The 24,430-nt window shown below is 41.9% G+C and overlaps 1 protein-coding gene across 4 annotated transcripts in view; it reads left to right on the top strand.

Moving 5' to 3' along the window:
- Positions 1–23,874, top strand: part of fez1 (fasciculation and elongation protein zeta 1 (zygin I)) — a 56,112-nt gene extending 32,238 nt beyond the window's left edge. Inside the window, exons 3-10 of one of the 4 annotated variants that reach the window (XR_010977155.1) lie at positions 295–396; positions 2,643–2,790; positions 5,912–6,183; positions 11,107–11,187; positions 12,374–12,449; positions 16,275–16,340; positions 18,290–18,484; positions 22,637–23,874. Coding sequence is in view for 1 of the 4 variants with exons in the window: in XM_068053826.1 (XP_067909927.1) it covers positions 295–396; positions 2,643–2,790; positions 5,912–6,183; positions 11,107–11,187; positions 12,374–12,449; positions 16,275–16,340; positions 18,290–18,306 (762 nt within the window). In the remaining 3 variants the exon portion in view is untranslated. Of the gene's footprint in view, positions 1–294; positions 397–2,642; positions 2,791–5,911; positions 6,184–11,106; positions 11,188–12,373; positions 12,450–16,274; positions 16,341–18,289 lie in introns of all 4 variants that reach the window. The other 3 variants (XR_010977153.1, XR_010977154.1, XM_068053826.1) reach the window with 3 other exon arrangements.
- The last annotated feature ends 556 nt before the right edge of the window (positions 23,875–24,430 follow it).

Here is a 24,430-nt window from a genome sequence, read left to right as displayed (position 1 = left end):
GACCTGTTTCACAGGTTGGATTTTCCACTAGCAGCTGTCTGTGGTTGTGGCATTAATCGACTCATTAAAAGCTGAAGGTGGGGAAGAGTCATGTCCCAGGGAACTCTACGCACTTACCATTGCAACACTTCATTAATATATGGAAGGGAGGTGACCAAGGATGTGGAGCTTTTGTTGCCTGGGAAAGGGGACTAGATCAAAGAACTCATGATTCATATATTGAATGCGATTTATGTTGAAAGGTTGTGGTAAAGCGGTCCTAATTTTACCACTCCTTTCTCATGTGATGTTCAGGCTACTGACAAGGACAGTATCACCGAGGATGGAGAGTTAATCGAGAAGTTGGACATTATCGTATCCTGTACAAGCGAGGAGCCTCTCTTCACAGCTGAACAGGTAAATCTTCAATAAATAAAAGCAAAATACTGCAGATGCTGGAAATCTGAAATAAAAACAAGAAATGCTGGAAATACTCAGCAGGTCTGGCAGCATCTGTGGAGAGAGAAGCAGAGTTAACGTTTCAGGTCAGTAACCCTTCTTCAGAACTGGCAAATATTAGAAATGTAATAGGTTTTAAGCAAGTTAAGCAGGGGTGGGGCAAGAAATAACCAAAGAGGTGTTGCTAGGACAAGGTCACAGATAATAACTGACCAGAAGGTCATGAAGCAAAGGCAAATGGTATGTTAATGGTGTGGTGAAAGACAAAGTGTTAGTGCAGAGAGGGTGTTAATTGACAGAATAGTGAACAGCCCTGGCCCCAAGCACAAACATGAAAAAACACAGTGGGCAGGCACAGAAACAAACTAAACAAACTTAAAATAAAATAAATAAATAAAAAAGAAAGAAGAAAAAATAACTAAAAATAAAAAGGGGGGCCCGTCATGCTCTGAAATTATTGAACTCCGTGTTCAGCCCGGCAGGCTGTAGCGTGCTTAATCGGTAAATGAGATGCTGTTCCTCGTGTTTGCGTTGATGTTCACTGGAACACTGCAGCAATCCCAGGACAGAGATGTGGGCATGAGAGCAGGGGTGGGGTGTGGGATGGGGTGGGGGTGACGGTGTTGAAATAGCCAGCAACCGGAAGCTCGAGGTCATGCTTTCGGACTGAGCGGAGGTGTTCCACAAAGTGGTCACCCAGTGTGCGTTTGGTCTCCCCAGTGTAGAGGAGACCACATTGTGAGCAGCGAATACAGTATACTACATTGAAAGAAGTACAAGTAAATCGCTGCTTCACCTGAAGGGAGTGTTTGGGGCCTTGGATTCTTCAAAGCCAGCAAAGAACACAAATGTGCACACACCTGAAGAAGCAAAATGAAAAGCAACTGACATGAAGCATTGGTGCCATCATTTTCAAGCAGATTATCAGTCCAGCTGCAAGAGTCAGCCTAGCACTTTAATGTGGCTAGACATCTGGGACAGAATGTGCTGGGTCATCTGCTTCCTATAACTCATATCAGTCTGCACAACAAGTCCCAGGCCCAGAGACACTGAAAACGAAGAGCCAGTCACATTGAGGGCCAGCTGATAATGCCTTGAGCTTCATTCTTCAAAGTATCAGCTGAAATGCCTAAGTTGAGCTCAAGGTTGGTGAACTATCACTTCCTGTAAAAGCTGGATATGTTTCCGATGTATATTGGCTGATTAATCACCTACCTCATGTCATTGCTGTCCTGCGATGGAGGGTTAGGGTCTGATGCAACAAGGAAAGTATTTTAAATCCCATCTAGAGTCATGAGCTCTGGGACCTGAGAAGAGGAAATAATTTTCAATACCAACTTGCATGAGGGAATAGAAGTTGGGTGGTTAGAAGTTTTGTGGGATTGGGATCAACAGGGCAGAAAATGGGTCACTTGAACAAGATGAACAGAGTGGGCAAGAGAGAGATACAAAAGAGACTGAGAAAGGCCTGGGTTCAGCTCAGGCAGCGGGAAATCCTGGTTTGGATGTTTGGGGAATGGAGGAAAGCATAGAGGCAACTGAACAAATAGTCTTGTTCTCATGACAAAGGAATCCACGAGTTCCTTGCACTCGCTGTTTGATGTGAGGGTAGAAAGAGCAGCAAAGAGGGGTTTCAGGAAATGGTTGGTATTGGAGAAAAGCAGCCACAGGTTATCGTTGCTGTCCAGGATGATCCTGGAGTAGTGTGTGCTTCTAGCAGAGGGGAGTGAGACTTGATGGAGCTTGATGTGAGACTAACCAGATCCGGTGATGGATGGTTAAACCAGTTATGCTCAAGTCTGTGCTTGGGCCATATCAGGAGGAACAACTAGGATGGAGAAGAGTAAAGGTTTTACAGGGGACAGGGAAAACAGCATCAAAGGTGAAGGAGAAGAAGTGGTCGAGTAACTTTAGATATATCGGTGAACGGAGAGCCACAGACTAGGCAGTTGCCAGCTTGAAAGTGAAATTGTAAGTGACATGGCAAGACCTTTTTTTCCAATGGTAGCACAGAGTGTCACAGAACCTAAATTATACATGGGCTGCATGGGTTAGTATCACACCAGGCAGTGCGTCTGCCCATTGATCCATCAGACAGCTCCAAAACATTACTGGAACTTTGTTAGGGGAATAAAAATGACAGCTGAAAAGAGTTGAAGTCAACGGAGTGTCTGGGATGTAAGTGTCTGGTAATCTACCTACAGGTCATTGAGGAGATTGAAGAGATGATGCAGAATTCCCCTGACCCTGAGGTCGAGGAGACTCCATCACAGTCCGATAAGCTCTCGGTCCTCTCGCCGGAGGTGCAGGTGTTAAAACCGTCCGGCAGCAACAATAACATCCAGAGAGAAGGTGAGGTGTCTACGATTTACTGTTACATGGATCTCTGTTATGGGGTGGGGGTGGGGGATGTTTATATTAGTGTTTTGGAGAAGATTTTCTCTGTTTGATAGGTTAACATTTCACTCTCCCAGGCTCCTTTTTAAATTACAGTTCAAAGCAGATTTCCTGTGGTTTTGCCGGAACTAGTTGGAGGTTAAGACGTGGTAACAATAGGAAGCTATTCAAGACTGTTTTACTATTTAATTTAATAATGGCTGATATGCACATCAACTCCACTTATTTGCCTTTACTCCATATCCCTTAACACTGATTAACTAACAATAATATGCTGTGATATGATACCTGTCACACCTGTCACACAGTATACTTTTATTTGATCTGTTAGAAATTGAATAAACACTCGCATACAGAAAGAAAAAGACTTGCATTTATGTAGCACTTTTCACGACCACTGGACATCTCGAAGCGCTTAACAGGCTTTTTGAAGTGTAGTCACTGTTATAATCTATGAAATGCAACAGCCAATTTGTGCACAGCAAGCTCCCACAAACAGCAATGTGATACTGGCCAGATAATCTGCTTTTGTGATGTTGATTTAGGGATACATATTGGCCAGGATACAGGGAGTAGCTCCCCTGCTCTTCGACATCGTGCCATGGGATCTTTTACATCCATCAACCAATCAGCACACTCTTCTCATACAGTATAAATTTGTTGCTTTCCCTTACATTTGCTATTCTTGTAAATTGTCCTGATGAGTGCAAGACGAAAAGCTTCGACAAAATGTCTCTGTTTTCAGCAATACTCAAGTTTTGTGCTATCAAACGACTATTTCTTGATTAACATGCTAAGGATAATACACTTGTAATAGCATCTTAATGTTAAGCATTAATAATATGCAAGATATTTAGGTGGATTAACTGGGGGAATTAATATCTAAGGTTACAAAGGCAGTTCCAGTGTAATACTGTAACTCAGCATTAATTGAGGTCTATTTATTGCCATCTCATATTATACTTAATATTAAAAATTAGCATAAAGCAAGATCGGTTTGGATCAGACTCTGTGTATAGCTGGAATAAGTTAATCCATATGGGGGCAGAAAGTGGGCCTTGTTTATAAGTGTAAAATGGTTGCAATAAGGCCTGGTTTTGAGGGCCAATGTCCTGCACGCCAGTGATGCCTAAAATTAGGTTAGCTCATTTTTCAAGCTGTACTGCAGTGTCGGAAGTGCACGTCAACTAAAAATCCTTCCTGTTGAGCCAGCTGGTTAAGGAGTGCTCCCCCTACTTCAGTCACCACCTGTCAGCTGCTGCCTGACCTGCATATTTTCTGTTTTTATTTCAAATTCCTTCACTTGCACTTCAGACAATTTTTGATACCCTTTATTTCAAATTTTACTTACCGGTTAACCAGAGTGAAACATTTGTGGCAGAGATTCCCCTAAATTTGGTGCTAAACGAGTTAGACAGGCACGCATCAAGCATTTATAATGAACAACTCTTCATTGCTTTGGGGCAATAAATACCCAGATTGAACCATTAGCTGGAAGAGTATTTCCCGACGGAATGTGTAGCTATGTTCGGAAATCCAGATATGAATCAGGTCTTCAGGGCCATTTGTGAGGATAGGAATGTTAGGAGTAGGCCATTCAGCCCCTCATGCCTGCTCTGCTATTTAATTAGACTATGGCTGATTTGTACTTCACCTCCATCTGCTCCATGTTCTACCAGAAAACAACTAAAATCTATCTCAGTGTCTATGGACTTTTGGGGGAGAAAGAGAGTTCCAAATCTCTACTACCCTTTGTGTGAAGAAGTGCTTCCTGATTTCACTCCAGAAAGGCCTAGCTCTAATTTTAAGATTGCACCTCATTGTGCTTGATTCCCTCACCAGAGGAAATAGTTTCTCTATAGTAAATAGCATCTATCCTGGCAAATCCTTTTAACATTTTAAACACCTTGATTAGATCATCTTTCAATCCCCTATATTCAAAGGATTACAAGCCAAGTTTATACAACCTGTCCTCCGATTTTAACCCTCTAAGGCCCAGAATCACTTCACTTGGTATAGCTATAAGTTATAAAAGAGGGACAGGACAAGGCATAAGAATGACCACATTCATGATCATCAGAACATAACCTGCCATCCCCTTTGACTAGCCTGATGTTTTCACTCATTTTCTAGTCACTATTTACAAATGCCATTTGTGAGAGATTCCTTTTTGCTCTTTTGGAAACACTCGTGGACTTCACGTCATCTGTTGTCCCAAAGTTCAGCAGGATTGTTGAACATTCAATCATAGGGCACTTTTCCCACATCTGTATGAACTGTAATACCAGGTAACCCATAAGTTATTATTCAGTTGCTAAGGAAACCCTGTATCCCTATAAAGGCTACAATGTTTTAATTGATATTAAAGTAAAAACATTTTCAAGCCCATCAGAGTTTCATTGTTGAGGGAACGATGTTGATTGAAAAATGCATGAGAGTTTCAGGTTCCAGGGCAGAAGTAAATGAATAAATAAATATAGGCAGATTGTGACAGAAGTGCTTTCAGTGTTCGTTTTGGTTACTTTGAAATTGGAATCAATCTGTTTGCTTTGCATGCTTCGTGCAAGCCTGATGCGCCATCAGGTGGAAAACTTTTAATACTGCCTAAAATCTAATTGAGGGGTTTGTGTAGAGAATAATGGATAGTTTGGAATGAGTTACAGGCTAGGGTCTAACTGAGGGATTCGATTGATTTGTAACAATGACTTGCTGAGCCAAAGAATCGATTATTAATCAAACGTTTGGTTAATGGGACTGGTTTAAAGGAAGGCTTTAGATGAGGAGAAGGAGGTAGAGAAACTGAGGGTCTAGAGGGGGGAATACAATTCATGGGGCCTAGAAGACTGGCAAGGCTGCCAATGGTGAAGCATCGGGAATAGGGATGCACATGAAGCCAGAGCCAAAGAAACAGAGAGTTCTGGGAAAGGTTGATTCAGCCACAGTAGGAATAAGAAGGGATTAGAATGGGAGAGAGGGATACACACGAACACAACTAGAGTGAAGAATCCGATAGGTTGGAATTAAGTAGATTCAGAATGGAAGATTTAAAACATGCTTTTGTGTTTTGGTCATGCAGACGTGAAACTGTTGACAGAGGCTGAAGTGGGTGAGCTGTTGGTGCAGATTGAATTGGCTGTTAAAGATTACTCGGAGGAGCTGATACAGCAGCTGGCACTGCGTGACGAGCTAGAGTTTGAGAAGGAGGTGAAAAACAGCTTCATCTCCATACTCATTGAGGTGCAGAACAAGCAGAAGGAGCACCGGGAAACAATGAAGAAGAGAAAGAAGGAGAAAGGTGGAATTCCGGCAAGCATCCGGCAGGAGAGAGCAAGCCACATGCCGGTGAAGGTGAGACCCTGGCCATTGTGCGGTGAAACGAGCAGTGAGGCTTCTCGTTACCAGCCGAGCTTTGGTGATACGGGGCTGTGGATCATCAGTCTCCTTGCATGTTTATATGGGGTATGATAGGATAGTATTTACGTTACTAGACTTGTATTCCAGAGGTCTGGACGAACTCTGCAAGAGACATGAGCTGAAATCCCACCATGGCAGCTGGGGAATTTAAATAAAAAATAAAACCTGGAATTAAAAAAAGTGTCATTAATGGTGGCCGTGAAATGATCAGATTGTTGGAAAAACCTGTCTGGTTCACTAATATCTGTTAGGGAAGGAAATCTGCTGCCCTTATGCAGTCTGATACTTGACTCCAGACCTGCAGCAATGTGGTCGACTGTTAACTGCCCTATGAAATGCGTTAGCCACTCAGTTGTATTCAAGAAGATGGCCCACCACCACCTTCTTGAGGACATTTAGGGTTGGGCAATACATACTGGCCTTGCCAGTGACGCCTATGAATAGATAATATGTTTTGCTGTTGAATGATATGCAGGCAGGAATCTCAAACGATTTCTCCTCCAGGGAAGTACAAAATGGCCTCATCTTCCCCCACCTCTCTTACATTGCTTTTTTTTTAGTTCAATCACTGGCAAGGCCAGCATTTATTGTCAATCTATAATTGCCTTTGAGAAGGTCGTGATGAGCTGCCTTCTTGAATACAATTGAGTGGCTTGCTAGGCCATTTCAGATTGCAGTCAAGAGTCAGTCACATTGCTGTGGGCTTAGAGTCATGTATAGTCCAGACCAGGTAAACTCAGCACATTTCCTTCCCTAAAGGACATTAGTGAACTAGATGGGTTTTTATAACAATCCAGTAGGTGCATGGTTACCAATACTAGCTTTTTAAGCTTCAGATTTATTTAATTGAATTCAAATTACCCAGCTGCAATCGTGGGATTGGAATTCATGTCATCAGATCATTTGCTCAGGCCTTTGGATTACTGGTCCAGTAACATAACCATTGTGCTACCATATCTTTGCTGAGAAGCTAGTGCATGACTTCCTCTTTCTTTTTTTCACATAGCTCAGCTTAAGGAAGGAAAGAAACTGGGACAGAGCTTTCAGTTCAAGTGTAGAGGCTTGACAAAGAGATAGTATCAACTTAAATTATACAGTGAGTCATTGTTTATTTGAACAGCTTGGGAATCTCTCCTTGCAGAGCCATTCAGATTCCTAATGACCTAGTTAGCCTTGTGTTGTACTGTATTGAGTAATATTGACTCAACATACAAGCTGAATCGAGTCTGATGAAATAATTATGTACGTCAGGCATGCTGGAAACTCCAGCACCTTTAGTTAGGGGAGGCAGTGGCGTAGTGGTAAAGTCACTAGATGAGTAATCCAGAGCCCAGGCTAATGCTCTGGGTTCAAATCCCACCTTGGTAGAGGTAAAAGTTGAATTCAATTAATAAATCTGGAATTAAAAGCTAGTCTAATGGTGAGCATGAAAGCATTGTCAATTGTTGTAAAAACCCATCTGGTTCTCTAATGTCCTTTAAGGAAGGAAATCTGCTGTCATTACCTGGTCTGGCCTACAGCAATGTGGTTGACTCTTTAAAAAAAAAAGCCCTCTGAAATGGCCTAGCAAGCCACTCAGTTCATTTATTTATTTAGAGATACAGCACTGAAACAGGCCCTTCGGCCCACTGAGTCTGTGCCGACCAAGAACCACCCATTTATACTAACCCTACAGTAATCCTATATTCCCAACCAACACTAGGGGCAATTTACAATGGCCAATTTACCTATCAACCTGCAAGTCTTTGGCTGTGGGAGGAAACCGGAGCACAAATATTGGGCAGGATATGTCTTCAAATAGTACCATGGGATCTTTTATATCATCCTGAGAGGGCAGACTGGCCTTGACTTACTACTCGAAAGGTAGCACCTACAATGGTACATCAGAGTGTCAGCCTAGATGTTGTGCTCAAGTTTTTGGAGTGGGACTTGAACCCACAACCTTCTGACACATCAGCAGTGTTATTACTGAGACACAACTGACAGCTTTAGCTAACTGAGAAAGTTATCTTCAGAAGAGGGGAAGAAAGAAAAAGACAGATTTCAGTTTGACAGATAATCAACCTTCAGAGCGGATGTAAGTTTACCCTCCAAACACCGCAGAATGGGACTTGTCTGAACATCACATCCAAACCGGTCGTTAACTTTTTAAAAAATTTGTTTGTGGGATGTGTTGGCTCAGCCAGTATTTATTGCCCATCCCTAATTGCCCTTGGGTGGCGCAGTGGTTAGCACCGCAGCCTCACAGCTCCAGGGACCTGGGTTCAATTCTGGGTACTGGCTGAGCCAACAACATCCCACAAACAAATTTTTTTTAAAGTTAACGACCGGTTTGGATGTGATGTTCAGACAAGTCCCATTCTGCGGTGTTTGGAGGGTAAACTTACATCCGCTCTGAAGGTTGATTATCTGTCAAACTGAAATGTGTCTTTTTCTTTCTTCCCCTCTTCTGAAGATAACTTTCTCAGTTAGCTAAAGCTGTCAGTTGTGTCTCAGTAATAACACTGCTGATGTGTCAGAAGGTTGTGGGTTCAAGTCCCACTCCAAAAACTTGAGCACAACATCTAGGCTGACACTCTGATGTACCATTGTAGGTGCTACCTTTCGAGTAGTAAGTCAAGGCCAGTCTGCCCTCTCAGGATGATATAAAAGATCCCATGGTACTATTTGAAGACATATCCTGCCCAATATTTATTGTTTAACCAACATCACTATAACAAATCAATTTATCTCGTTGCTGTTTGTGGGACCTTGCTGTGCGCACATTGTCTGCTGTGATGCCTACATCACAACACTAATTACACTTCAAAACATCTTGATTGGTGGTAAAGCATTTTGGGAGGTCTTGACGTTGTGAAAGGTTATGAAAGCAAGCTCTTTCTTTATGGGCTATGGTTATTTTGTGCGTGGCTTTTTTTTTCCACATGTCAGCTTTGGTTGTTAATGTCAGTGGGTTATTTGACTCTGGTGAGCAATGGTGGAGTCCAACCTTGTCCTCAACGTGCTGTCAGAACGGCCATAATTCTAGTAAGTCTGAAAAAGGTGGAGAATGGAGTAAGGATGCAACATCAGGAAATGAAAGGCAATCTGCACTGCTGCTCTGTACCTCCTAATGGCTAGCTTAAGAACAGGATAGGCCCAAGGCCTCAGAGCAGTTGAACATCCATTGCACCAGCTGGGGAATATTATGCTGTTTGAGGTGAGGGTAGAGAATGCAGAGAGAGAAAAAAATGCTGAAAAAAAAAGCTTGCAATTTATATAGCAATTTTCACAAACTCAGGACGGCCCAGTGCACTTCACAGTTAATTAGGTACTTTTGAAGTGTAGTCACTCTTTGTCATGTAGGAAACACATCATCCAAATTGTGCGCAGCAAGCTCCCACAAACAGCAATCAAATAAATGACCATATCATTTATTTTAGGTGTTGCTTGAGCAATAAATGTTGGCCAAGACAGTGGGGTAACTACCTTGCAACTGTTCAAAATAGTGCCATAGAATTTTTTATGTCCAATTGAGTGGCAAACAGGGCCTAGGTTTAATGCCTCATCTGAAAGACTGCAACTCTGACAGTGCAGCACTCCATCAGTAGTGCACTAGAGTGTCAGCCTAGATTTTCTGTTGAAGTCTTAGACTTAGACTCAAGTTAGGGGATAGATAAACAATACAGGATTTACGAGAATGCTTCCAGGGATGATGGACTTAAGTTGTATGGGTAGGTTGGTGAAGCTGGGGTTTTTCTCCTTAGAGAAGGGAAGATTGAGAGGAGATTTGAAAGACGTCTTCAAAATCATGAGGCATTGGGACAGAGTAGATAGAGAGAAACTGTTCCCATTGGTGGAATGGTCAAGCACCAGAAACACTGATTTAAGATGATTAGCAAAAGAACTAACAGAAACATGAGGAAAAACATTTTTGCATAGCAAGTGGTTAGGATCTGGAATACACTGCCTGAATGTGTGGTGGAGGTAGATTCAATCGTGACTTTCAAAAGGGAATTGGACAAGAACCTGAAGAGAAAAAATTTGCAGGGCTACTGGGAAAGGGCGGGGGGAGTGCGACTAGCTGAGCTGCTCTTGCAATAAGCCAGCACAGACATGACGGGCTGAATGGCCAACTACTGTGCTGCAACAATTCTATGAATCCATGATTCCACAAAGTAGGGTGGAAGGAGGTTCATGTGGAACACGCAAACACCGGCATAGCCCATTTGGGCTGAACAGCCTGCTTCTGAGCTGTAAATTCAATATAAATCACTGGCTTAATGCAGACCTAAAAAACTCATATCATTTCAGGTAGTTAGGGTGATTGTGACATCATACAGGTCCGTGACCATTTCCGTATTGTGATTGGATAATGTTTAATGTAAATTTATTGATGTATATTAACTATCAGTCACATGACTCACTAGCTTATAACGACATCATATGGTCCAGTCTACAGAAATCACATCTGTCTTGAGCAGTCATTCAGTGCCTCAGTTCCAGGTTCATGGCTTCTTTTTCAGGCCTCTTGATCATCCCAGATTTTCTTCACTCCACCGTGCCGACAGCTGCCTCGCCCCAAAGCTCTGGAATTCCCTCCCTAAACCTTTCCACATCTCTAACTCGCTCTTCACTTTGAAGATGCTTCTTAAAACTACCTATTTGAACAGTTTTTGATCACCTATCCTAATATTTCCTTAATCAATTTGGTGTCAAATATTGCCTGATTATGCTACCATGAAGTGACTTAGCACATCTTGCCTCGTTAAAGAGGCTATAAATATACAAGTTGTTGTTTCTGTTTATAACCTTGCTGTACTCTACTGGTAACTTCCCCTGATAACCTCCTTTCCTTCTATTAAACACGGCTCTCAGCGTTTCAGCATGGAAGGAATCTCCAGTGTCATCCAAAGTGGCATTCGACAGACCTTCGGAAACTCGGGCAATGAAAAACAGGTAGCTATGCTTTGTGTTATTCCCTTGTTATATTGTTCATGTAATAAACTATGGGTTGCCAACCCTCCAAGATTATTCTGGAGTCTCCAGGAATTAAAGATCAATTAAAGATCCTTCTGCAAGCAACCAGGAAGAAAAGTCATAGGGATATTGAATAAATGGTGTGTGTGTGTGTGTTTCCATTTTCTTTGAAGGCAATTGTTTATTGATTATAGAATTATTGGAGTTGGGAAAATGCTGTTGGAGGTGGGAGGCCATGTGATGAAACCTCCACAAATATGTCCAACCACAGTTGGTAACCCTATAATGAACTAGCATTGGATGATAAAGGAAAACAGCTGGGTTAATCCTGCCTAAAAACAACAACAGTCGGCAGCTCGATGCCAGCTTTCAAACTCCACCTTGCAGGCTGGCTGATTGATCAACAGTATTGAGGGAATATCTGTTAGTACTTATACTCAAATTGACATATTGCAACCATGTTGAAAGCCACTCTTTCTACAGAAGAATATGGAGTGAATGTTGACTTATACAGTCATTTGTGTTTGTTTGTATTACTGTATATAATTCAAATAGTCGTTTAGTAGTACAGAACTTGAGTATTGCTGAAAATAGAGACTTGTCAAAGCTTTTCATCTTGCACTCATCAGGACAATCGCAAGAATAACCAATGTAAGGGAAAACAACAACTTACACTGCATGAGAAGAGAGTGCTGATTGGTTGGCAAGTGAACTCTGATTGGTAGAGGCATTGCCATGGCGAATGCACCAGTTTACGGTGATTGACAGTTAACTGCCAAACTTTGTTTAAAATCTAAACCAGGCAGCTTGACTTTGGTTATATAATTCAGTAAAATCTGAATGTATGGCTCATGTCACAACTGGGTGTCAAAGGGGCGTGGTTTGTAATACAAATCATTATTGACATACAACTTGATCAGTACAGAAAGCGAGAAGATTGAAATATCAGTGCGTTTGTAAGAAATATGAAGTATGTATATATTTGAATTTATAGGCACTGTGGCTTGGCTGAGACCTCCTGACCCTGCTCCGGAACCCACCACCTAAAATCATGTTTTGGTCATCCAGTATCGAGTTAGAGTACCTCGGCACCAGTAGTGGGTTGGAGGGAAAGTACCAAAAAAATCTTCCACTGTACTAATAGTGTTTCTTTGCTTGTATTTAGTACCTAACCACAGTAATTCCTTATGAGAAGAAGAACACACCTCCAACAGTTGACGATCTTCAAATACTGACCACGAGTGAGTTGTGGAAAAAAAACACTAGCTTCACTTTTCCCTGAAATGTTTTTTTGATGAGGTTGGCACTTTGTTGTTTGTTTTTAGAGCTGTGTATTGTGCGAAGGTTAGGTTGCGGATTGAAGTTCTGCATTAACAGTCTGCCTTAATCCAGTCAAAAGTGAATGCACAACATCACCAGTGTGATATTTCCATTCAACATTGTCATCCTTTTGACTTCACTGAGTGAAATTTCAGGTGGCAAATTGGTTCAAATTAGTTAATTCAAATCAGTTGGACACCCGAACTGCCATTACATCACCCAAGGCTACACTTGGAGCCAGGTCCCAGGGTGAGAGATTCTTGCTGATAGACTTCAGTCAATTATTGGATTATACCCACATTAATAATGTAATTCAGCAGTTACACTACCAGAGAGATGGACTAATCTGGTAGAAATATTTCACCATCTCTTGATTATCCATTGACAGGAGTTATGAAACCAAACTGTAGTCTTTGCATGATAGATTTCCCTGAAATTCAGCTCTGCTTTTTATTTGCATAATGGTAACACTTAACAAAATGTCTTGCCTTTAGGATATTGCAGTATTACCAGTCTGTTGCACACAAAATATCTGATACTTGCACTCTCCCAGCTTGTTCGCTGTCATTTTCACAGCTCATTTCTCTCCCACGTGGACTTTTTTCTTCAGGCCTCCCACTACCATGCTTTTTTCTCTCATTATTTATCCTTCTTGATGCTTCACCTTCATTCTATTTTTCAATATTTTGTGCTGTGATTTCCCTTTTTTGTGAATTATCCCTTCACTCGGCCTAGTCAGCTGCTCCTGGTGTCCCCTCTAACTAGCTAGCGACTGACTCCAGAGTCTAGCAGATGTGCTCATCCTCTCTAATTTTCTACTATCCCCCTCCCAGCTAAATTTGGGTTATATTTAGCATCCTTTCAGAAAATTGCCCTTAAATTGGGAAGAAAACAATTCAGGGATTGAATCTATACTTTCCAAGGCTTTAAACATCAGTGCTTCAATGGTGAGCTTCACCATGTCACCCTCCTCTTGTTCTGTGATGTGAACAGTAAGTTCCATAATCTCTTACTGTGTGATTAGTGAGGCTGATCTACAACAGGCTTGTTGTAGCACCATCCATCTCACCTCTGGACAATGGGCGAGTCACAGCAGGTAGCATGTACACATTCAAAGAAATGCACAAGGATGCACAGAATAAGACTGATACATATAGCTGGAATAGTGATGGATTGCCGAATATGCCTACTTGCCCAATGGTCAATGTTCCTTCATCCGTGCATAAATTTGGTGGCTTATTTTACACAATTGAATGCTTGCTTTCCAATGTATTTATGCTGGGAATGCATCAGCGACACACCCAAAAGACTAGTTCAATCCTTTTACAATCAAAGGCTTTCTTATTTGATGATTTTTACCAATCAATTCCCCTGACATACTGGGGATAATTACATGGTACTGTGCAGCAACGTCACAAAGTTATTCAAAGGAACATTTTTATGATTTTGCTCGAAATTTCCATCAAAATCTTCATAAAATATCTGCAATGTCTCTGTGCAGTGACCAGAGTAATCCTTCCCCTAAATGTTGGCTGGAAGCTGATTTCATTCAGGTCAATAGACTGTCACAGGTCTCTAAGTGATATTAGCCATTCAAGTGGTTTTGAAAAGCAATTCTTTCAGGTTCCTTAATCCTGACTGGAGGTATTGACATCTTCCCTCCAGACCTCCATTTGCAAGCTCATTGTTCTAATTCACTATACAGCTGATGCCTTTGTCTAATGACAGCCATATGTTCAGTGATGAGGGGACAATGCCGTTAGCTGGCTGGGAGCAGCACACTGACTGGATTTAGTGATGAGTTTCCACCAACCCTCTGCTCCTAGCCAAACACCCTAATTTAATTGACCACTTTAAAGATTGTGGTACAAATGACTCGCAATTATCTGTTATCGTTTTTATTTTACATTACGCTTTTCCTTTCTAGTGGCATCGTTAAGGATTGCATTTTATTGCAACTGGCTGTTGCTGTGAGTTGCATTCTAGGATTTGTTTCCAGCACAGACCAAGTGGTTTGAGGTCGACTGTACAAAGCTAGTGAAAGGCTTCTGAGATCAGTCAGAGAGGCTATAAGAATGGTTACTATAGAATACCGAATTCTCATACCAGTGTAGTAGTGATGCTCTTCTGAGATTGACACTGAGACAGGTTGTTGGGTTGGAATAGCTGTGCTCTGCGTCTGTCAAACCTGACTTGGAATGCTCGATGCTGAGAAAGGGCAGAAACTGGATCTGTATAAAAGAAAGGCTTGCATTTATATGCCTTGGAGAAGCTGTGGAAGAGATTTATAAGAATGGTACTAAGGATGAGGGACTTCGGTTATTTGGAGAGACTGGAGAAGCTGGGATAAAAACAGAAAGTGCTGGAAATACTCAGCAGGTCTGTGATCTTTGAATCTGACAATAGTTCATTGACCTGAAACATTAACTCTGTTTCTCTCTCCACAGATGCTGCCAGACCTGCTGAGTATTTCAAGCATTTTCTGTTTTTATTTCAGATTTCCTGCATTTGCACTATTTTGCTTCCGGAGAACCTGATGTTCTCCTTTAGAGTAGAGAAGGTTAATGGGATATTTGATAGAGGTGTGAAAAATCATAAATGGTTTTGCTAGAGTAAGCAAGGATAAACTGTTTCTGGTGGCAGAAGAGTCAGTAGCTCGAGGGCACAGCTTTAATGTGATTGACAAAAGAGTCATGATGAAATGCAGCAAGTTGTCGTGATCTGAAATGGTGGTGGAAGCATTGTCAGTAGTAACTTACAAAAGAGAATTGGATAAATACTTGAAGGGGAAATTTGCAGAGCTATGGGGAAATATCAGGGGCGTGGGATTAATTAGATAGCTGTGCCGAAGAGCCATCACTGGAAAGATGAGCCAAATGGCCTACTTCTGTACTGTATCATTCTATGATTCTGTGATCCTTTCATGACCTCAGGATGCGCCAAAGTGCTTTACACCCTGTTAAGTACTTTTGAGCTCGAGCCACTGTTGTAATATAGGAAATGTGATGGCCAATTTGTGCACAGCAAGATCCCACAAACTGCCATAGAATGACGTCCATTTTTAGTGATGCTGGTTAGGGGATAAATATTGGTGTCAACACCAGGGAAAACTCATCTTTGCATCGTCAAAATAATGCCATGGGGTCTTTTTCACCTACCCTGAGAGGGCAGGAAGAGCTCAGTACAACATCTCATCCAAATGACAGCACCTCCAACACTGCATTGAAGTGCTGGACTTGATTTTGTATTTCACTCTCCAGAACGGGACTTGAACTCACAACCTCTGGCTCAGAGCTGAGCGTTCCACCCATTGAACCACAGCTGACACCTAAATGTATATTCCTAAGTTATGAAGTGAGTGCATACTTATCATTCTGATCAACCTCTCACTTTAAATTTCAAATCCTGACAGATACTAGGGGTGTCATTAAATTCTGTGCTGAATTAATTGACTTCAGCCAGAGCAGTAGTGGAGGGCCCTATAATTGAATTTGAGGGGGCTGTTGCCCCTGGTTACTATCCAATAATCCGGTTGGCAAAAATGCCGCCATCACCCACTGTCTGGAACAATGGCCGGTAGGTTGGGATGCTGAAGGGTTCACTATTCGCACAGCTTAAGTCAGCAACTTTAGGAGTTGGGGAGAGCAGAGTATTAAAAAAAATGCAAAGTATCAAAGGTACAGAGAAAATATGTACTAGAAAATTCAGTGTTTGAAGCCACTCATCAAATAATTATTTTTCCTTAGTCCTTCTGGCCATGAAGGAGGACAGCGAGAAGGTTCCAGTTTTACTGACTGACTACATTTTAAAAGGTAAAAAAAAGTTTATGTAAATGTGTATATATTATAAATGTGCTCCCTTTGACCTCTCTTGCTTCTTCCCCACAACACCACCCCCCCCCCCCCCCCCCCACCCCCCGCCCCACAATGTCACCACACCCTGCACCATCCCCGTCAAACAACCCAAATGACCAGTGCTATTCTGAGCCTGGCCGCTACAAAGTGCACAAAGTGAAACCTGCGACGACTTTTGCTGGTCTTTGCTCCCTTTCGGAAGGTGCTCGTCTGTGGTTCTGGGCTTTGTGAGATGGGAAACTCAGTGCATGAAGGAACATTGTTGACCAACATCTGGTCAGTTTGTTGTGCAGCACACAGAGTTACTAATACATCACCATGAGATGTGTGCCTGAAACTAGAGGAATTGATTTAGCTGCATGGACTTTACAGTTTGGGATTGATTTTTTTCCCCCCTATTATTAACTTTTGACACCTATTGACCAGTATTGCTTTCAGTGAAGCCTGGATAGGTGAGGGTCCCTCTTGATCCTCATTCATGTGATGGATGGTAGTTAAGAAGTGATTTTTCTCCAATTTGTTAACAGTTACTTAGAGCATGACCTGGAGTCTGGAAAGTATATTAAAAAAAACTGCATTAAGACTGAGAGCAAAAATAGGCCTGGTAAATACAATTCTTATGAAATATGGTTGCTTGAGTAGTGCTACTCACTAACTTTTTCTTAAGAGCCACAGACCTAGCCATAGTTTTGGTTGAAAGTCACTGTTGAGATGCTGTTATACCATAGCACGATGGGGGTAATTTTCCATACCATAACCACCTCATTTCAATCTTGTGGCAGCTGACAAGTGAAGACCAAGTATTTCCCCACAGGAAGAGGGTAAAAAAAAAACACTGACCCATTAACTGGGTCTACTTTTTTTAAAGTGGCCCTTTCACTTATATGTGGGTAAATCCTATCTTCTAATAACATGCTCTTAGAGATGGAGAGCAAAAAAAGAAAGAAGTTGCATTAATGTAGCGCCTTTCACAATCTGAGGATGTCCCCATATTCTTTACAACCAATGAAGTACTGCCACTGTTGTAATGTAGGGAAACACAGCAGCCAATTTGTGTGGAACAAGGTCCCCAAGCAACAAGGAAACAAATAACCAGATCATGTGTTTTAGTGGTGTTACTTGTGGGATAAATATTGGTCAGGACACCTCCCCACTTGACTTCAAATAGCACTTAGAGCCTTTTATGTGTGAGCAGTTGCGGTTTTTGCTTATTTTCCCATTTGAGAGGCAACACCTTTAACAGTGCATCACTCCCTCAGTACTACACTGAAGCCTTGGACCAGATATGTGCTCAAATCTCTGGAGTGGGGCTTTGATCCATGACCTTCTGACTCAGAGGTGAGAGTGCTACCGCTGATCCAAGGCTGATAAGGGCACAGAATTCCAGCTTGGCCGAGATCCCAGAAGAGGGTATGTGGAGCAGCAATTCTGCCAGGGTTGACAGCTGAAAGCAAGTCGGCTGCAAACTTCCTCCAGAATGAATAATGAATTCAACACAAGTTGCTATTAGTGCTTAATGAACAGCTGGGATCGTGTTTCCTTCCAGATAGTTCTAGCAAGATGCAATATGCCATTTGACAGGGTAATCTCAGCTTGTAATAAAAACCGAATGTGCTGGAAATACTCAGCAGGTCTGGCAGCATCTGTGGAGAGAGGAAAGTTAACATTGCAGGTCAGTGACCCTTCATCAGAAGTTCGGATGGAAGGTCATTGACCTGAAACGTTGACTCTGCTTCTCTCTCCACAGATGCTGCCAGACCTGCTGAGTATTTCCAGCACATTCAGTTTTTATTTCAGATTTCCAGCATCCGCAGTATTTTGCTTTTATTTTAATCTCAGTTTATGTTAGTTTCTTGTTCATGTCATGTCACTCCATTATGTTTTGAAATGTGTGTTTTTCTTTCCAGTTTTGTGCCCAACTTAAATCCAGGCATTGTCTCCATGAAAAGCCAGGATTGGCTGGGCTGCCAGATTCCTGCTTGCAGACTGCATCTCAAGGCCAAAATAATTTCCCAACTGCTAACTACGTGAAACTGTCTCCATCAACTACAAGAATGGCATGACCAAATGAAAAGAATGTGGTTTCTTGAGCTTCGGGAAAGGTTTTGTAAATAACATATTTTTAAGGATCAGCTGATATTGGGGTTAGTGTCAATAATCCAATAGCAGAAAGCATCTACAAACAGAATGGAAACTAACAGGAACAATCTAGCTGTACTTAATTTGTCGCGTCTTGATCATTGGGCATGTTCTGTGCTGGGGTTATGGGAATGTAGGCCTGTATAATAATCCACTCCTTGTTTTGGGGATTTCTGGTAAGTATTGCTGCAGTTTCATCCCTTTTAAGTTAACTCTGCTTCCATGATGGATCACGCAGATCTGTTATCAGGTGGAGGGTCAAAAGATGTGGCAGTCTCAGTAAAGTCACAGGGGTGCCATGTTATGGCTATTGCAATGTGCTGCAGACCTAGCGTAGTGAATAGTGAGGAATCTTCTGTGAAATGATTTGAAGTTGAGTGTGTACCGGATAGGAACATTAGCAGATGTGCTCCAGAGACTGAGAGGGTCAACAGGGCAAATAACACTATTACCAGGGCTGACCCACTAACTAGTAATGCAACCAAGTGACAAGTCATGTCCCATGATTGCTTATTCTGGGTGCAACACATGTTTGGTAAGATCGATGGAAATATTCACTTGAAGTACAATCTATATTGATGCTTGGATATCAGAAAATGGGGGTTTGTGCTGAAGTCACCCAGAGCCAATGTTTCTCTCTGTTCTGGCTGTTCTCTGTTGGGTGTCAGCTCAATTGGAATATGAAATATATTTCATATATGGGATGATTTGCTTTCAAATTTTAACAATGATTTATGAAATCATTTACAACTTCAGGACAGCATCTCTAACAACGGACTTCATGGTTGCTCATCAAGCGTTGGTGTCATGTCATATCGTAGACGGACATGAGTGGAATGACCAGCCAGTCAGCACTGCTTCCAGCAGCAAAGAGAAACCCAATTAAGATGCTGTTTGATGAAGAATCTAGTCCAGGGGTCTCCCTCGCCAACTAAGTCGTCAACAATCTCCCTGTTATATGAGCAAAGCACAGTCAAGACATTCTGCAGCCAGATTCCACTCCTGTGCCATGCCATGCCAACACAAAGTCTGACTGCTTACCATGTCAGTTTTGCTTTTCTATCTTATTAGGTCTCTCTGTCAGCTCTTTTCTCTGTTAAATGCTCTGTAATAAAATGTAATCTTTATAATGTGATCTTTCTATATAAATTGCCCTTTCTAGCATCCCTTCGCTCTTGTGTGATAGTCTCTCTGAGGTGCCCTCCTTATCGCATGTCCTCTCTGTTACAAGCCCTCACTATAACGTGCCCTGTCTCTCTAAGCAGCCTCTCTGAGGTGGCCTATCTGTTAAGTAGCCTCTGTCTCTGCGGTAGCCTCTTTCTGTGCAGTGCCCTCCCTTTATGAGGTGGCCTTCCTGTGAGTAGTGTTCTGTGCAGTAACCTCTTTTTTTTCTCTGTTTCAGTCCCAAGCTCTTCTCCTTTCAAGTAACATGCTTGATTTCAAATGAGGGCAGTGTCAAATGGAGGAAGAACCATTCAGTCCTGGGACTGGTATTGAGTCTGTTCATTCCACTAAAATAGGAAGAACCAATTTATAATTTCAGTTCTTGGGGAAACCCTGGAGAAACGGCATTTCTGCTAGTGTAACAGCTGATGATTGGGCGACTCCCTGCATAAATTCAGCCCCCTTAACTTCACTTTCCTTATGTATCCCAGTTCCATTTCATCTCCTGGAGTTTCAATCTGCTGCTTTGGTCTCGTTGGAACTTTTATGATACAGGATGCATGCATTTTTGACCATGGTTTGTCTGTTTATTTTGTAGAAACCATGCCTGCAATCAAGCCATTGTTGCTATAGCAACAATGAAGCTGCAGAATTGTTGACTGGCAGTGGGGTAGGTACTAGATTCTGGTACCTGCTTCCAAATTGATTCGAAACATCAAGCCTATCTCACGAGGTGCTGTTGCTTTACGCTGCAGTGAATTCCCACTGCATAATTTGTGACATTTACGCCATGGGAGGAATCCGACTTTAGCAGATTCTGGGGTTGGAACCACAGCACAATTAGGGGAGGGAGGAGTAGCAGTTTGCCCGAATAAATTTGCTTTAAATCTCCATTCGGGAGAAAATTCTAATAAAGGAAAAAATAGCTTTCTGACTGCTAATCCCTGCTCCTCAACATTTCACATTCCTACTCCTATTGATTGCTGTGTTGCCTAAGAAACCAGAATTCTTTCAGCAAACACATCCCTGTCAAGTTGTACCCTATACATCCTGAATGGTAATGATAGATTGCTCAGCATGTTGCAGATTGTGTAAATATTGTTCAAGTTTAGTGCTTCTGAAGGGGGACTTATGCCCAATAAACTTGAAGATCATTGTTCAGTATTATTTCAGTGGTGCTCTGATTATTTATTTATTTCCAAGATGAATGGGGTTTATATAAATAAGGAAATGTAGCCTCTCAGACAGTAGACTTACGAACACGAGCCTTTGAAAAATCTAACCTTACAACATACATTATTCATCCTTAGTCGGTTCCCTTCCTTGGTGTGATATTTACATGCACCCAACATCTCAGAAACCTTTAAAAATTATCAACTCTTAAACTGACTAACTGTAGCTGATGATGGTAGGGGAATCTTAAACTCACTTGCCCAAAAAGCTATTGAGGCAAGGGGTCAATTGAAAGTTGCAAAACTAAGATCAATGAATTTTTGTTAAGCCAGGGTATTAAGTGATTATGGAACCAAAGCAGGGAGATGGAGTTAAGATGCACATCAGCCATGATCTAATTGAATGGTGGAACAGGATGGAATGGTTTAATGGCCTACTTCTGTTCCAATGTTCCTATGATTGTAGGCGACTTACGTTCACAAAGGCAGTGTGCATTTTCACTCGGGCAGGCATTCAGTTCCTGTATTTACGTAGAACAATTGGGAAAGCCCTTTAGCAACAGGAAGTTTTTTATCAGTTTCAGTTCTGGCCCTGTCCTCACGTGGAGGCAATTTGAAACATGTGCAAGAGATTCAATGAGCACAATGACTCAAACCAGAACACTCCTACAAAGTGAATTTCAAACTTTAACAGTGTGTTTGATGGTAGCTATTATAGTAGATTCTTATCCTGCAACAGCAAGGAAATGGATGGCACATTGGGGGTAATTTTGACCCTCCCCTACTTTAGCAAGAGCTTCTTGTACCAGTCAGAATTACGTGTCATGAAATTATGGGTTTATTGGGTACCTGCCCATGGTGCGTAACAGACTTAAAATTCACCCCTAAACAAAATGATGTTTTGTCGAGTCAAACCAGTCCCTAGTGCTGTGAATCCACAATGCAAAGTTACCCACAATTTGGCACTGATCAGGCTGTAAGTTGGCTGTCTCCCTCAGTGAGGTTGCAAGGATTGCTGAGCAGGAATGGCAATGTTATGCTGGGTGGGGGAGGGGGAGCTTTTGCTGAGATTGAGGTGAAGACACATTGTTTGTGGAGAATAGTAGGAATGTTATTCTGCATATTACCACTGCTGTAGCTGATCTGGTGTGTTCGATGGGCAGTGTAAAAGGAGCTTTGCTTTGCTTGTAACTCATGATGTCCCAGTCCTGAGAGTGCTCAACCAGATCAGGGGGTGCTAAAGTTAAAAAGTGTTCCTCCAAGATTGATGTCTGTGACTTGAGACAAAATTTACACAAAGACAGAAATAGAGTTTTAAATTTAAAAAAAAACCTTGTGCCAATGCTCAAACTTACAACCAACTGCTATAACTTGTGATTTATCTTATTTTTAACACTGGTTGTGGTTTATGGGAAAACTCTTCTCATTTGAACAGGTGTACAGGTGGACTCCACACAGGATAAGAGTTTGCAGATTGGAGGGAACAAAAAGACTTTAAACTTAAACCCCCTGCCCTGCCCCCCCCCCCCCACCACCCCTCCAAAAAATTGCTCTTCAGTGGTAGGAAGCCAAGCACTATGGTTCATAATGCTAGAAATCTAAAATCAGAACAAGAAAATGCCAGAAAACAGCAAGTCGAAGTATAGAGAAAGGGCTGAACATTTTGGATGGAGACTGTTCATTAGAAGAACTCGTGTCCAGATAAAAGGTTGCCACCTAAACATTCGCCTGCCTTAAGGTGAACTTTGTGTAATTATTTTCTGGTTTTGTTTTTCAAAGGCTGGTGGATGTTGTCAGTAAGGAGAGAGGTAATTGAACCTTGTGTCAATACGGAGAGGCAACGTATCCGGATTGAGTGTGGTGTCACTCTGGTCAATACGTGGATATGTTTCATTGATACTGGAGGACTAACATTAGTATTGATCATTTAATTATGATTTTTTAAAATATAGTGAGAATGGAACCAGAGATTCTGCTGAATAAACATTTGTCTGACTGCCTTCCTGTAATGATGTGTAACAACTTCCAGTGTTCCACCTTTAAAGAGACAATACCTGCATATCCTCTTTTTATCTTGTGCGCTGATTCAGTCAGGACTTTCTATTCTTACACACATTCACGTTATTGAATTATTTCACTAAGTATTATGATCAAAGACCAGGCATCTTCCAGTTCTACTTTCTGGTTGACGCAATGGTACATTTTCCTTCGGGAGTATTTGTGGCTGGCTCACTCGGGTATCCAAGTTCAGAGCCTGACACTCCAGTGCACTAGTTATTGACCTACCTCCGGATTGCATACAGTCAATGGGACTTAGTATTGTAGCTATAGACAGTACCACCTTCTGCCCCACCACTGCCTTGGCAATATCACTGGTATTTTATGCTTGGTCAGCATGTGGTGTGTGTGTGGAAGATCCAACAGTGTAGCTTTGCCCCTCCTTCCACCCTTCTGCCAGTGGAGTATTCTGCAAATGGAAATTCCAGGCAGATTGAAGTGAGAGGCAGTCCAAGGACTTGAATAGACTATCATTAAGATATGAGGTGAGTCTCCTCTTATCTCCTGCCATGGTACTGGGGCTACCTAGTTTAATTTTCTTTTTTTTTAAGGTACATTTTTCTACTTCATTTCTTTCCCTCTCTCCCACCTCAGAGCTACACATTCCCTCACCCAAAACAGGAGTTATATGTACAATGGGGTGAAATGGACGCCACAAGTTGTACCAAGATGGGATGATCCAGTTCAGAAATGAATCCCTCTTCCTTATTAATAGGAAATGCTGCGACTCACCATAGAGGGAATTGGTGGATTTGAGCATTGCCAATTCACAGGAAGTCATTCAGAGCAACAAAACTAAAACACATTATCCGCTAATCGCTAAAACCACTACAGACAGATTTAAACTCAGCCTTGCAGCTCCATTTAATAAAAGCGATATTGTCTCTTTAAAATATACTTCTGTAACAAAAATGTCAAATTATTAGATATGATAAAGTTGTAACTGAAAATGCTAACATGATTGACAATAAAGGTTTGCAATGTTTTATAGACCAACTCTTTCAATGTTAAATTCCTGCCACGTCGCAGCATATGTACAGGCTCCAGTCAGTTATTAACACTTCTCATGGATCAGAAGGTTATGGGTTCAAGTCCCAAATCCAGGCATCAGTGTGTAATCTGGATTGACATAGGGGCAATGCTGAGAGGGTGCTACATTGGCAGTGGTACTGAGTTCAATTTTCATGTCAGTAACACCCTGTGTGTTAGTCAAAAGGATTTTACCAACTTTGAAAAGGAGTGGAGATCCATATTGCTGGTTGCTTGCACCATTGACACATTTTCTGTGGCCTGTGGACAGGCACAGGAATAATTGTAGCATTGGCCAACAGTCCCAATATAGACCTGCTGTTCACTGTCTGCTTCGGTACCAGTGAGTGTGTGACTCAACAGGATGGAGGCTCTGCAAACCCTAAACTGGGGTCAGGCCTCTTACTTCCACCATGTGGTGCTTTCCTCCTCAGAGTCCCTGCTCTATATATGGAGAAGCTGCAGGTTTGCCTTTCCTTCGTCAGC

Source organism: Heterodontus francisci, chromosome 22, assembly GCF_036365525.1.
Source record: "Heterodontus francisci isolate sHetFra1 chromosome 22, sHetFra1.hap1, whole genome shotgun sequence".
NCBI lineage: Eukaryota > Metazoa > Chordata > Chondrichthyes > Heterodontiformes > Heterodontidae > Heterodontus > Heterodontus francisci.
The sequence above is the reverse complement of the archived record's forward strand: the minus strand, read 5'-3'. Positions and strand labels throughout refer to the sequence as shown.